Source organism: Periophthalmus magnuspinnatus, chromosome 23, assembly GCF_009829125.3.
Source record: "Periophthalmus magnuspinnatus isolate fPerMag1 chromosome 23, fPerMag1.2.pri, whole genome shotgun sequence".
NCBI classification, from domain to species: Eukaryota; Metazoa; Chordata; class Actinopteri; order Gobiiformes; family Gobiidae; genus Periophthalmus; species Periophthalmus magnuspinnatus.
In genome coordinates, this window is record NC_047148.1 from 23,478,243 (window position 1) to 23,492,971 (window position 14,729).

At 47.6% G+C, this 14,729-nt stretch overlaps 1 protein-coding gene across 2 annotated transcripts in view; it reads right to left on the reverse strand.

Annotated features, from left to right (window-relative positions):
- The window catches only part of bmpr1bb (bone morphogenetic protein receptor, type IBb), a 22,921-nt gene extending 9,376 nt beyond the window's left edge, over positions 1 to 13,545 (reverse strand). The window contains exons 1-4 of one of the 2 annotated variants that reach the window (XM_033989386.2): positions 13,468 to 13,545; positions 2,711 to 2,870; positions 1,363 to 1,465; positions 586 to 688 (exon numbers count right to left, since the gene is read on the reverse strand). In XM_033989386.2, coding sequence (XP_033845277.2) covers positions 586 to 688; positions 1,363 to 1,465; positions 2,711 to 2,870; positions 13,468 to 13,528 — 427 coding nt within the window. In that variant the 5' untranslated portion in view covers positions 13,529 to 13,545. Of the gene's footprint in view, positions 1 to 460; positions 486 to 585; positions 689 to 1,362; positions 1,466 to 2,710; positions 2,871 to 13,467 lie in introns of those variants that run through there. The other variant, XM_055231820.1, reaches the window with a different exon arrangement.
- Between the last annotated feature and the right edge of the window lie 1,184 nt (positions 13,546 to 14,729).

A 14,729-nucleotide genomic window follows, 5' to 3' on the forward strand; every position in this document is an offset into this window, starting at 1 on the left:
GAGAGAGAGAGAGGGAGAGAGAGAGGGAGAGAGAGAGGGGGAGGGAGGGAGAGAGAGGGAGAGAGAGAGAGACAGAGAGAGACGGGGAGAGAGAGGGAGAGAGAGAGAGGGAAAGGGAGAGAGAGAGAAAGGGAGAGAGAGACAGAGACAGAGGGAGAGAGAGAATTACCCCCTCCCCTCTCTCTCCTTCCCTGTCTCCTCCTTGTCCCCCCCTCTCCTCCTCCTCTTACCCCTCTCTCCTCTCACAGACACACATTCTCACCGGAGGAGCTGATGGGAGGCAGAGTGGGGTGTAAGTCTCTCCTCCCCCTCTCTCCTCCCCCTCTCCTCTCTCCTCCTCTCTCCTCCTCCTCCTCCTCTTACCCCTCTCTCCTCCTCCTCCTCCTCTCTCCTCCTCCTCTCTCCTCCTCCCCCTCTCCTCCTCTTACCCCTCTCTCCTCTCACAGACACACATTCTCACCGGAGGAGCTGACAGGAGGCAGAGTGGGGTGTAAGTCTCTCCTCCTCCTCTCTCCTCTCCTCTCTCTCCTCCCCCTCTTACCCCTCTCTCCTCTCTCCTCCTCCTCCTCTCACACACATTCTCACCGGAGGAGCTGACAGGAGGCAGAGTGGGGTGTAAGTCTCTGTTGCAGTAATCTCTCTCTGTGCAGCACTCCAGTGTTTTCCTCAGTCGTCCGTTCCACATGTCCTGAAAAAACAAACAGTTTAAGAGAGAAATGCAAACTTCAAACTGAATCTTTAACCGCGTTCAAACTGTTCCCTGATGATTAGATCCCCCCTGTCCCCGCCCACGTCCCCCTGTCCCCGCCCACGTCCCTCTGGCCCCGCCCACATCCCAGTGGGAGGAGCTTAAAAGGTCAAGAAGAGCTGGAGTAGCTTTTAGCTTTTAGCACGTCTCTGTGAGAAGTGACAAAACCAGAGAAGAAAGAACAAAGAAGAGACGAGGTTTGGACTCATCATCATCATCATCATCATCTGATTTTATACAGAATCAAACAAAAGACGTCACATTTATCAAGTTAAATGTGGAATTATGTAGCAAAGACAAGACTTTACTAATCTTTTTTCTGTTTTATATTCCAATCTTCAAAGTATCCACACTTTGTCGGAAAATATTTAACCCTCTCAATCAAAGTTTTTTGTAGAAAGTAGAAAAAGACCAACAAAAGTGTAAATTGTGCGATGTTGTTTTGATGCAAACACAGTGTATTGTTTTGTTTTTAAAGGTTGAGTCGCTCTGTCGTTCACGTCGTCGTTCTGTCCGTCTCAGGTCATTCGCTCCACGTTGCTCCTCGCCGTTTACAGGAGCTGAACGGTTCTCGTAAAGTCGCTCTGTCGGTCGAGTGAAGAGACGAGACTCACTCTGCACTGAAACTCCGAGCCGACGAGGCCCAAACACCCGGACGTGACGACCGCCGTGCCCCCCTCCTCCTCCTCCACCATGGTGAAGCAGAATCCGTCCGTCCTGCAGCACAGAGCGTTAGCGTTAGCATTAGCATGTTTTTAATAGCATTGAAATCATTCGCTTAATTATTCATGTGTTTATGTGACGTGCGGGTGCGTTTGGGCGACAGGAGCCTACGTGCGGGTGCGTTTGAGGGAAAGGAGCCTACGTGCGGGTGCGTTTGAGGGAAAGGAGCCTACGTGCGGGTGCGTTTGAGGGAAAGGAGCCTACGTGCGGGTGCGTTTGAGGGAAAGGAGCCTACGTGCGGGTGCGTTTGAGCAACAGGAGCCTACGTGCGGGTGCGTTTGAGCGACAGGAGCCTACGTGCGGGTGCGTTTGAGCAACAGGAGCCTACGTGCAGGTGTTGTTTGTGACAGGAGCCTACGTGCGGGTGCGTTTGAGCAACAGGAGCCTACGTGCGGGTGCGTTTGAGCGAAAAGAGCCTACGTGCAGGTGTTGTTTGCGCGAAAAGAGCCTACGTGCGGGTGCGTTTGAGCTACAGGAGCCTACATGCAGGTGTTGTTTGTGACAGGAGCCTACGTGCAGGTGTTGTTTGTGACAGGAGCCTACGTGCAGGTGCGTTTGTGCGACAGGAGCCTACATGCAGGTGTTGTTTGTGACAGGAGCCTACGTGCAGGTGCGTTTGTGCGACAGGAGCCTACATGCAGGTGTTGTTTGTGACAGGAGCCTACATGCAGGTGTTGTTTGTGACAGGAGCCTACATGCAGGTGTTGTTTGTGACAGGAGCCTACATGCAGGTGCGTTTGTGCGACAGGAGCCTACATGCAGGTGTTGTTTGTGACAGGAGCCTACATGCAGGTGCGTTTGTGCGACAGGAGCCTACATGCAGGTGTTGTTTGTGACAGGAGCCTACATGCAGGTGTTGTTTGTGACAGGAGCCTACATGCAGGTGTTGTTTGTGACAGGAGCCTACATGCAGGTGTTGTTTGTGACAGGAGCCTACATGCAGGTGTTGTTTGTGACAGGAGCCTACATGCAGGTGTTGTTTGTGACAGGAGCCTACATGCAGGTGCGTTTGTGCGACAGGAGCCTACATGCAGGTGTTGTTTGTGACAGGAGCCTACGTGCAGGTGTTGTTTGTGACAGGAGCCTACATGCAGGTGTTGTTTGTGACAGGAGCCTACATGCAGGTGTTGTTTGTGACAGGAGCCTACATGCAGGTGCGTTTGTGCGACAGGAGCCTACATGCAGGTGTTGTTTGTGACAGGAGCCTACATGCAGGTGTTGTTTGTGACAGGAGCCTACATGCAGGTGTTGTTGGTCGAGTCCTCGGGGCAGTGGTGGTTGCAGTGACACCAGAGTAGGCTTTTGGACGCGGCGGTGGTGGAAACGTCGCTCTCCTCCGGCCTCTTTTCTTTCGCTCCTTTCCAGCCGTTCCTCAGCAGCATGGCGTCCAGCAGGTTCGCTACACAAACACAAACACAAACACACAACACAAACGCACTTTAGACGGGTCTCGACACAATATACATCTTACTCCTGAAGTTACTGCGGCCGCCGTTGACCTACTTTACATATTTTACCTGCAGAACTTTCCCCAAATTCTCCACGTCCTTAAACGAACCGTCACCTTTACGTCAAAAATGCGACGAATAAGGTCGATATTTCATAAAGCGGCGTCTGCTCGGGTCAGGTCTAGAACCAGGAAGTACTTCACACCAGGACTAAACCAGGACTAAACAAGGACTAAACCAGGACTAAACCAGGACTAAACCAGGACTAAACCAGGACTAAACCAGGACTAAACCAGGACTAAACCAGGACTAAACCAGGACTAAACCTGGACTAAACCAGGACTAAACCAGGTGACTCAGTGTTTGAGTTTTCTTCAGTTTAAACCTGTCTCACTTCCTGAAGATGTGAGACAGGCCTCTTCTTTGTTTCCTGCCTGTCTGTCCCTGACCCTGACGTGCTCTAACGCTGCACCTTCATCTTCTTCATTCTCTCTGGTGAAACACGGACCATGTGCATTTTAGAACATGTTACTCTAAAAACTCGATTATAAGACGGAACATTGAGCTGTGATGTTCAGGCACATTATGTAAACACCAGGGGGCGCTGTGCTGTGGGTCACACTAGAGATATGTCATGTATGTGTATGTTTGAGGACACACACACACACACACACACACACTGCTGCGTCAGCTCTGGGGCACACTCAAGGTCACCCCGACACATGATCTGCCCCGACACCCCCACAACCCCCCCCCCCCCCCCCACCACCACAAACACCACCCCCACATTCCACAGGCCGCCCCACGCTCGCCCCGATCACACCAGCTCACGTGGAGTGTGTGGACGTGTGAGTGGACGTGTGTGTGGACGTGTGTGTGGACGTGTGTGTGGACGTGTGTGTGGACGTGTGTGAGGACGTGTGTGTGGACGTGTGTGTGGACGTGTGTGTGGACGTGTGTGTGGACGTGTGTGAGGACGTGTGTGAGGACGTGTGTGTGGACGTGTGTGAGGACGTGTGTGTGGACGTGTGTGTGGGGGTGTGTGTGGGGGTGTGTGTGGACGTGTGTGTGGACGTGTGTGTGGACGTGTGTGTGGGGGTGTGTGTGGGGGTGTGTGTGGACGTGTGTGTGGACGTGTGTGTGGACGTGTGTGTGGACGTGTGTGTGTGGACGTGTGTGTGGACGTGTGTGTGGGGGTGTGTGTGGACGTGTGTGTGGACGTGTGTGTGGACGTGTGTGTGGACGTGTGTGTGGACGTGTGTGTCTCAGCTGGTCTGAGCTCGGACGTCTCTGCTCCAGACGCAGGGGTCGTTTTTAAGTTTAAATGTTTATGTCTCTGTTACTGTCAACAACACGGAGCTCACACATGACACGCCACACGCCACACGCCTCACAGGGTGAGACACTCTGGGGTGAGACGTGGACAGACACTCTGGGGTGAGACACTCTGGGGTGAGACGTGGACAGACACTCTGGGGTGAGACACTCTGGGGTGAGACGTGGACAGACACTCTGGGGTGAGACACTCTGGGGTGAGACACTCTGGGGTGAGACGTGGACAGACACTCTGGGGTGAGACGTGGACAGACACTCTGGGGTGAGACGTGGACAGACACTCTGGGGTGAGACACTCTGGGGTGAGACACTCTGGGGTGAGACATGTGGACAGGCTGGTGGATCGATCTAAATCTAAATCGCTCTTGGACTTTTCTCCATCATGAGACAAACTGGAATCAATGAGACAGAAATAGAAACATAAAAACAGAAACTCACTCAGTACAAGTACACGACTCATGTACTGCAGTATGTCATAGTACAAGTACACGACTCATGTACTGCAGTATGTCATAGTACAAGTACACAACACACCATGTACTGCAGTATGTCATAGTACAAGTACACAACACACCATGTACTGCAGTATTTCATAGTCAAAGTACACAACACACCATGTACTGCAGTATTTCATAGTCAAAGTACACAACACACCATGTACTGCAGTATTTCATAGTCAAAGTACACAACACACCATGTACTGCAGTATTTCATAGTCAAAGTACACAACACACCATGTACTGCAGTATGTCATAGTACAAGTACACAACACACCATGTACTGCAGTATGTCATAGTACAAGTACACGACTCATGTACTGCAGTATGTCATAGTACAAGTACACGACTCATGTACTGCAGTATGTCATAGTACAAGTACACAACACACCATGTACTGCAGTATGTCATAGTACAAGTACACAACACACCATGTACTGCAGTATTTCATAGTCAAAGTACACAACACACCATGTACTGCAGTATTTCATAGTCAAAGTACACAACACACCATGTACTGCAGTATTTCATAGTCAAAGTACACAACACACCATGTACTGCAGTATTTCATAGTCAAAGTACACAACACACCATGTACTGCAGTATTTCATAGTCAAAGTACACAACACACCATGTACTGCAGTATTTCATAGTCAAAGTACACAACACACCATGTACTGCAGTATTTCATAGTCAAAGTACACAACACACCATGTACTGCAGTATTTCATAGTCAAAGTACACAACACACCATGTACTGCAGTATTTCATAGTCAAAGTACACAACACACCATGTACTGCAGTATTTCATAGTCAAAGTACACAACACACCATGTACTGCAGTATTTCATAGTCAAAGTACACAACACACCATGTACTGCAGTATTTCATAGTCAAAGTACACAACACACCATGTACTGCAGTATTTCATAGTCAAAGTACACAACACACCATGTACTGCAGTATTTCATAGTCAAAGTACACAACACACCATGTACTGCAGTATTTCATAGTCAAAGTACACAACACACCATGTACTGCAGTATTTCATAGTCAAAGTACACAACACACCATGTACTGCAGTATTTCATAGTCAAAGTACACAACACACCATGTACTGCAGTATTTCATAGTCAAAGTACACAACACACCATGTACTGCAGTATTTCATAGTCAAAGTACACAACACACCATGTACTGCAGTATTTCATTGGCTCAGATTTAAAGTATTCTTTCAGATCGTTGTAAACGCAGAGACAGGACGAGGTGAAAGTGTTTGGACCGACCCGCCCCGACTCCAGGGCATCTGGCATAAACACAACAGGATGTAGTAACAGTAACAGTAGCAGTACATAGTAACAGTACATAGTAGCAGTACATAGTAACAGTACATAGTAACAGTACATAGTAACAGTACACGTCTGTAGTAAAAGTCATGTCTCTGTTTAAACTCGTGTTTCTTTTGTGACTGAAGTGAAAAAAACTAAAACTCTGACTCCAGCTTCACTTTACTACAACAGAGGAAGAAGTACAAGCAGTAAAGTACTGTAAAGTACTGTACTTTTAATCAATGTTTATGTATCTGTACTTTACTTAAGTACATGTTACAGTGTGTACTTTTTACTTTTACTTGAGTACATTTGAGAGTAGTATCTGTACTTTCTCCACTACATTTTTGAACAGGACTGAAAAGTAAAAGTACTTTTCATCTGATTTGAGGGAGTATTTTTACCACGTTCATGAAACATCCTGAATAAAGTTTAAAAGTTTAAGACTCAACTTTGAGCAAAACAAAAATAAACTCACAAAAATCATGAGAAAAATGAAGAAATGTTTGTAATTTGTATTTTTACTCATTTTGAATCTGTATCACTCCATTTAAACACTAGAGTGAAATACTTTTACTTTTTACTCTAAAAGTACTTAAATACTTTTACTTAAGTAGATTTTTTTCATGAGATTCTTTGAGTAAACTTTCCCCTCTGTATTTGTACTTTTACTCGAGTACTTCATCCTCTGTATTTGTACTTTCCTCTGTATTTGTACTTTTACTCGAGTACTTCATCCTCTGTATTTGTACTTTCCTCTGTATTTGTACTTTTACTCGAGTACTTCATCCTCTGTATTTGTACTTTCCTCTGTATTTGTACTTTTACTCGAGTCCTTCATCCTCTGTATTTATACTTTCCTCTGTATTTGTACTTTTACTCGAGTACTTCATCCTCCGTATTTGTACTTTCCTCTGTATTTGTACTTTTACTCGAGTACTTCATCCTCTGTATTTGTACTTTTACTCGAGTACTTCATCCTCTGTATTTGTACTTTTACTCGAGTTCTTCATCCTCTGTATTTGTACTTTTACTCGAGTACTTCATCCTCTGTATTTGTACTTTTACTCGAGTATTCGTATACACGTCTCTAACATAAATCCTGCACATTCCGTCTCAGATGGACGTGGACGCCGTAGATAAACGTGTCCAGGTGTCCACCTCAAAGAAGACGTCCCAGCATGCACCTCTGACCCCGGCCGAGGCGCGCATCCTGCCCCGCGCCGCCGCTCCGAGCCCCCCGCCGCCTTCAAAGAGCGCCGTCGCGGTTAGCGTCGCGTTAGCTGCAACCTGTTCCGTGTTTACTCAGCGTGACCGGGGCTCGGGTTCTGTTTGGGATTAGCTCCGCCCCCCGAGACGCCGCACAACAGCGGGATTTACTGACCAACAAGCCCCGCCTTCGCACGCAGGTGTCAACGCAACACGGAGCTGCTATGTCCACAACACACGGACGCCATGTCTACTTAAAGCTGCACTCTGGATCTTTATGTGTTACTTCTTTGTCTGGAATGTTCCACAGTGCAACATTTGACCCATTTCTTTTCCCGTTGTGGATTTTTCACAAATTCTCGAGTAAAAAGTCGTTAAAATCTCATCTCACTTCAACACGACGCGATCAGAACGGACTTTGTCAAACCGCAGACGGCGACGGGACCAAACCGCGCCCTGCCTGATCCGCGTCGCTCCGAGCCGCCTCACGTCTTTACTAAACCCCCGCGAGCCGCCGTCCCTCCGCACGAGTCCATTTAGTCTGACCGCCGCCGCCTCATTTGTCCGTGTGGTCAGAGTTACAGGAAAAAGCCACAAGCCGCTGCCTGATGTCGGGCTCCATTACAGACGCACAGAGAGAGCGTTAGCCGAGCGTTAGCAGAGTGTTAGCAGAGTGTTAGCAGAGTGTTAGCAGAGTGTTAGCCGAGTGTTAGCCGAGTGTTAGCCGAGCGTTAGCAGAGTGTTAGCAGAGTGTTAGCCGAGTGTTAGCCGAGCGTTAGCAGAGTGTTAGCAGAGTGTTAGCAGAGTGTTAGCAGAGTGTTAGCAGAGTGTTAGCAGAGTGTTAGCATCCCCGACACAACGCCACTGAGGCCAAAATGACTCCTGCTTCGATTCAAACTCCAACGCTACAAAAAAACGTCTAAAAACTGAAGCGAAAGTAAAAAGTCAAAGTGTTTAACGGCAGAGACTCAAACTCGGATTAGCCAAACGTCTTTATTTCTCTTAAACGCCGCCATTTTGTGATTTTTTTTGGGTGAAATGGATCATGGGACGACTGGAATTTTGGTTAAATCTAAGAAATATTCCTCAAAACTAAAGGATTCACTGCGTAAATCTGAGTCTGAAGAAGCGTCTCTTTTGTCCAGTCACAGATTTAAATATTTCTTTTTCTCCGGATCAGATCTGGACGACGGCGAGACACAAACTTTACAAATTATTTTTATTTTTATAATTTTCTCTCATATCATTTGTTGAGGATAAATGTCACTTTTTGTTTATTTCAAATTTATTCCGTCTGATCTGAAGTGACGCTGTAATGTTTATGAAAATACTCTGTACTTTTACTCGAGTAACTTTACTTTTTACCTCCGTATCTGTACTTTTACTCGAGTAACTTTACTTTTCGCCTCCGTATCTGTACTTTTACTTGAGTTTATGAGTTTGTTTGTAAAAATACACTGAAACTATGAGATAAATCCCTGTCAAATCCAATGTTTTTAAGTCCCATAATTTCCTCAAACAAAAAACAAAATCGTCATCTTCTTCTTCTTCTTCTTCGTTTAAATCTGTGCAAACTGATCTGAAACGTGACTCTTTTTTATCTTTTTCTCATATTTAAAACGTGAACTTAACCGAATCATTAAAACATAAAACTCAAATCCGACTGCACTGTTTTTATGTGATTTTTTAAACCGCTGCGTCGTCCAGACTGTTGTTTTTTGGCCGTGCGGGGCCACCGTAGTCTCCAACACATGTTTTTATTATTTTGTTTTTCATTTAAAACTGTCCAGTGATTGTTTAAAACTGTCATTTGTCCTCGCCCCTCCACAGATCTCTCTCGTTTAACGTTTAACTATGGGACATTTAGGCCAAAAAAACAGCGTTTACTTAAAGAAACGCAGGAGAAAATGCGTTTTAAATAATAACTTTGGCGTGTTTGTGGCTGGACGCTCCCTCTGTGTAAATCCAGAGCGACACTGATCCACTTCCACACGAGGCCTGTCCCGCGCACGACTCCGGAGCCGCACATCTGCCCCGGGATCAGGTTCTGTTTGAGGGGGAACAGTATCCACATCCTGACAGGAAGCACCGGGCTGGACGTCCCCTCCGCTCTGGACCGCGCGGTGACCTCATCCACAACAGCCCGTGTCATCTGAACGGCGAGCGCGCGGCCGGCGGTCAAAACAAGTCCAACGGTCAAACGGTTTAAGAGGGAACGAGTTTGACGTCTCCAGGAAATAACGTCAACCACGATTAGAACACGCGGAAAATCAAAAGTATTCAAATTTACCACATGTTTTACGTGTTTTCTGGATGAGAAGTGTCACGTTTTTTCATAGTTTGTCCGGGGGTGTGACTTATATTTGTTTTTTTCTTCATTATTTTGCGTTTTTTGCTGGTGCGACTCATACTCCAGAGCGACTTGTACTCCAGAGCGACGTGTACTCCAGAGCGACTTATACTCCAGAGCGACGTGTACTCCAGAGCGACTTATACTCCAGAGCGATTTATACTCCAGAGCGACTTATACTCCAGAGCGGCGCATACTCCAGAAAATACTTAAATACTTAACTTTAAAATCTGTCAACGGGGCAAAAAGTTGTAGAAGTGAAGCCGTTTGTCTGTGCACCAAGGCTTGGATGAAGAGTCATGTGACTGTGGGGCGTGTCGATTCTGTGTACTCGAGTACCTGTCCTTGTACTCGAGTACCTGTCCTTGTACTCGAGTGTCTGTCCTTGTACTCGAGTATAACTCCGTGTACTCGAGTACCTGACTCTCTTCCCGGGGCTCGACAGTTGAAATACTGAGGTTCTCTCTGTAGATTATTGCACTGGTTTGTACAGCTGACCCCCGTGTCACCCCCACCCGCCCCCACCCAAACACCACCACCCCCACGGCCCCCCACTAACCCCCCAGTGCCCCCCACCTCCACCCCCCACCTCCACCTCCACCCCCCACCTCCACCCCCCACCAGGCCTGAACAGGTGGCACAAAAACCACAACAAGATTTATGAGCTCCACATGTTTTACCCATTTAACCCACGACCCAAATATCAGAGTTTGAACACAATGAGAAAAAGACTGAAGAACACCACCTAAACACCACCTAAACACCACCTAAAACACCACCTAAACACCACCTCAGAGGAGAACACCACCTAAAACACCACCTCAGGCTCTACTCTCTCTCTAAAAGTCAAAGACAGAAGAGACAGAATCTGAGAGAAAAACTGAGTCTGAGGAATTTAAGAACAAACTGACAAAGTCACAACACGACACGAAAAACATCAATGTAGAGACTGAGGAGGAGGAGGAGGAGGAGGAGAGAGAGAGAGAGGAGGAGGAAGAGGAGAGAGAGGAGGAGGAGGAGGAGGAGGAGAGGGAGGAGGAGGAGGAGAGAGAGGAGGAAGAAGAGAGTCTGATAAAGAGGAGGAGGAGAGAGAGAGGAGGAGGAGGAGGAGGAGAGAGAGGAGGAGGAGGAAGAGGAGGAGGACCAAGAGGAGGAGGAGGAGGAGGAGGAGAGAGAGGAGGAGGAGGAGGAGAGGGAGGAGGAGGAGGAGGAGAGAGAGGAGGAGGAGGAGGAGGAGAGAGAGGAGGAGGAGGAGGAGAGAGAGGGGGAGGAGGAGAGGGAGGAGGAGGAGGAGGAGGAGGAGGAGAGAGAGGAGGAGGAGGAGAGAGAGGAGGAGGAGGAGGAGGAGAGAGAGGGGGAGGAGGAGGAGGAGAGAGAGGAGGAGGAGGAGGAGGAGAGAGAGGGGGAGGAGGAGGAGGAGAGAGAGGGGGAGGAGGAGAGGGAGGAGGAGAGAGGAGGAGGAGGAGGAGGAGGAGGAGGAGGAGAGAGAGGAGGAGGAGAGAGAGGAGGAGGAGGAGGAGAGAGAGAGGAGGAGGAGGAGAGAGAGGGGGAGGAGGAGAGGGAGGAGGAGAGAGGAGGAGGAGGAGGAGGAGGAGGAGGAGAGAGAGGAGGAGGAGAGAGAGGAGGAGGAGGAGGAGAGAGAGAGGAGGAGGAGGAGAGAGAGGAGGAGGGAGAGGAGGAAGAGGAGGAGGAGGAAGAAGAGAGGGAGGAGGAGGAGGAAGAGGAGGAGGAGGAGGGGGAGAGAGGAGGAGGAGGAAAGAGGAGGAGGAGGAGAGTCTGATAAAGAGGAAGACGAGGAGGAGGAGGAGGACAAGGAGGAAGAGGAGGAGGAGGATGAGGAGAAGGAGGAGGAGGTCTGAAGAAGAGTCTGAGGGAGCACGTTTCACTCTCATTTTTTCTCAGTAGAATTTCTTGCTGAAGTCTTAGATTCTGAACGTCCTGATTCATTTTTGTTCCACAATGATCCATCTAAATAAAATATGTCCACTAGAAACAAACAGTCCACCAGACTCATCATTAAGACAAACAACCACGACTTTAAATGTACAAAACTAAAACACTTTTCTCTTTTAATGTTCATTTTCAGATTATTATTTATGTTTTGATTTGTTGTTTTGTGATTTTCTTTGTTTTTCTGTAAAACATTTTGAACGACCAGTTTTGTTTTGTAAGTTTTGTAAAAATAAATTTTCCGTGTCTATTTATCACTTTAATTCCAAGTTTACTGACATTTTCTTAAATATAAAACATAATTTTTCCAGTTTTATTGTAAAAAAAACAAGTGGAACAGACGATACATTTAACAGAATCTAAAATTAGAATCAGTCCAACCTCAGAAAAGTACAAAAAAACACACAAAATAAAACAAAAATGCTCTGTATAAGTTCAATAAAGTCACATGGAACAACTCAAAAACGAGTCTGAGCTTTAATTAATCTGACAGCGACAGTCCCCCCTCTCAGACGCAGACGCAGACGCTCTACACTCCGTCTGCGTCTGCGTCTGCGTCTGCTCGGTCCAGACCCTCAAATGAATCTGATCATCTCGATATCGACTCGTTTAGATCGAGTCTTGTTTTTTTACCACCGAGATGTGAACGTCATGAAAAAGGACGACAGGAACGATTCAAAACACGAGAACACCACCTAAAAACACCAACTAAAAACACCACCTCAGAGAACACCACCTAAAACACCACATCAGAAGAGAACACCACCTAAAAACACCACCTCAGAGAACATCACCTAAAACACCACCTAAAAAGAACACCACCTAAAACACCACCTCAGAGAACACCACCTAAAAAGAACACCACAGAGGAGAACACCACCGAAAAACACCACATCAGAAGAGAACACCACCTCAAAAAAACACCTAAAAACAGCACCTCAGAGGAGAAAACCACCAAAAAACACCACCTAAAAACACCACCTAAAAACACCACCCCAGAGAACACCACCTAAAAAGAACAGCTCAGAGGAGAACCCCACCTCAGAGGAGACACAACATCCAGGGACAACAGATGGAAACAGCCTGTGGCTAAAATCTGGCATATTTACATATGTATCTTATGTTCATTAATATGCACTGTCCCTTTTCTAAATAAATAAATAAATAAACACCACCTCAGAGGTGGAGTCGTGGACAGAATCAGAAGAACAGACTCGTCATAAAAAGAGGACGTACTGAGTTTGTCACTAATAATACACGTGTGAAGTGTGTGAAGTGTGTGAAGTGTGTGGAGTGTGTGGAGTGTGTGGAGCAGCTGTGGAGACGCAGAATCACACTAAAATTACTCCAAACCAACAGAGTTTCTGCATTTTTAGGATAATTTAGACGTAAAAGTGAATCACAAAACGTAAAATCAAACTGAACAGTGAGAGAAAACAGTTGAAATCTTGACTTAACTACAACATTTAACCAGCGTTTTCTAATCGATTTGTCCAATTTATGCATTTATGTTGGTTTATTTAACACAAAAACAACGCTCAGAACTTTAGTCTTTGCTTTATCTTCAAATAAAGTTGCGTTTTCCCGTTTCAGAGACTCACATAAACGCGTCACGAAGCACAACATCAGCTTCAAACAGTGAGAAAACAGTAAAAACACTGAAAATACAGTTGAAATCTTGACTTAACTACAACATTTAACCAGCGTTTTCTAATCGATCCGTCCAATTTACACATTTATTTTTGTTTTTTTAACTCGAGAATCATCACTCTGAACTTTATCTTCAAATAAAGTCGCGTTTTCCCGTTTCAGAGAGTCACACAAACGCGTCACGAAGCACAACATCAGCTTCAAACGTTAAAAACTCAAACCCACTGACCTTCTGCTCCACAGCTGAGCGATGCCAGTCCAACGACGAGCAGCTGCCACCCGAGCAGCATCGTGCCCCGTGTGTCCAGACGCTCGGCCGCCCCGTGTCCAGATCCTCAGAGGAGCGGACGCCTTAAATCCTCCGCATGCACCGGGTCAGCGAGAGCCGGAGAAAGAGCCGGAGAAAGAGCCGGAGAAAGAGCCGGATCTCCTCTGACAGACGCCCGGAGACACTGGAAACACAAGCAGAGGTGTTGAGAGTCACCGCCCGCCCAGGGTTTGTCCGGCCTCTTTGTGACCGACAGCTGAGGGGGGAGGACGGGGGAGGACGGGGGTGTCGCACATTCTCACATCAGTCACAGGCGCAAATGAGAGCGGCTCGGATCAGGGGCAACGAGGGTGAACGAGGCTCCAACGAGGTGAAAGGCATTATGGGAACGCAAACACGGCCGCGTGCCAAAAGAAGGGATATGAACAGAGGGGGGGGGGGGAGGGGTGGAGGTGGGGAGGAGAGGTGGAGGGGAGGTGGAGGGGAGGAGAGGTGGAGGAGAGGTGGAGGGGTGGAGGTGGAGGGGAGGAAAGGTGGAGGTGGGGGGTGGAGGTGGAGGGGAGGAGAGGTGGAGGTGGAGGGGAGGAAAGGTGGAGGTGGAGAGGTGGAGGGGTGGAGGTGGAGAGGTGGAGGGGTGGAGAGGAGGAGGTGGAGGTGGAGGGGGGGTGTGGAGGGGAGGAGAGGTGGAGGAGGAGAGGTGGAGGTGCAGAGGTGGAGAGGAGGAGAGGTGGAGGAGGAGAGGTGGAGGAGGAGGTGGAGAGGAGGAGAGGTGGAGGAGGAGAGGTGGAGGTGGAGGGGTGGAGGTGGAGAGGTGGAGGTGCAGAGGTGGAGGAGGAGGTGGAGAGGAGGAGAGGAGAGGTGGAGGTGGACAGGTGGAGAATGTGTCAGTCGAGGCCAAACGAGGGTAAAATAAATAAACAGATTCCACGAAAACGACCTCAACACAAGAATGTCCAAAGTCTGGCCCCCGGGCTAATCACGGCACGAGGTCAGTTTGAAAATAGCACGAAGCTGAAACTGAAGCTGAAACTGTTTGTGTTTGTGTTGTGTTTGTGTGTGTTTGTGTTGTGTGTGTGTTTGTGTGTTTGTGTTGTGTTTGTGTGTTGTGTGTGTGTTTGTGTTGTTTTTGTGTTTGTGTTTAGTCGAGAGGATGAAATGTCAAAAAAGTTTTTATGCAGAAAAATGCGACTTTCATGAATAAAATCATCAGAGTTTTTTTATTT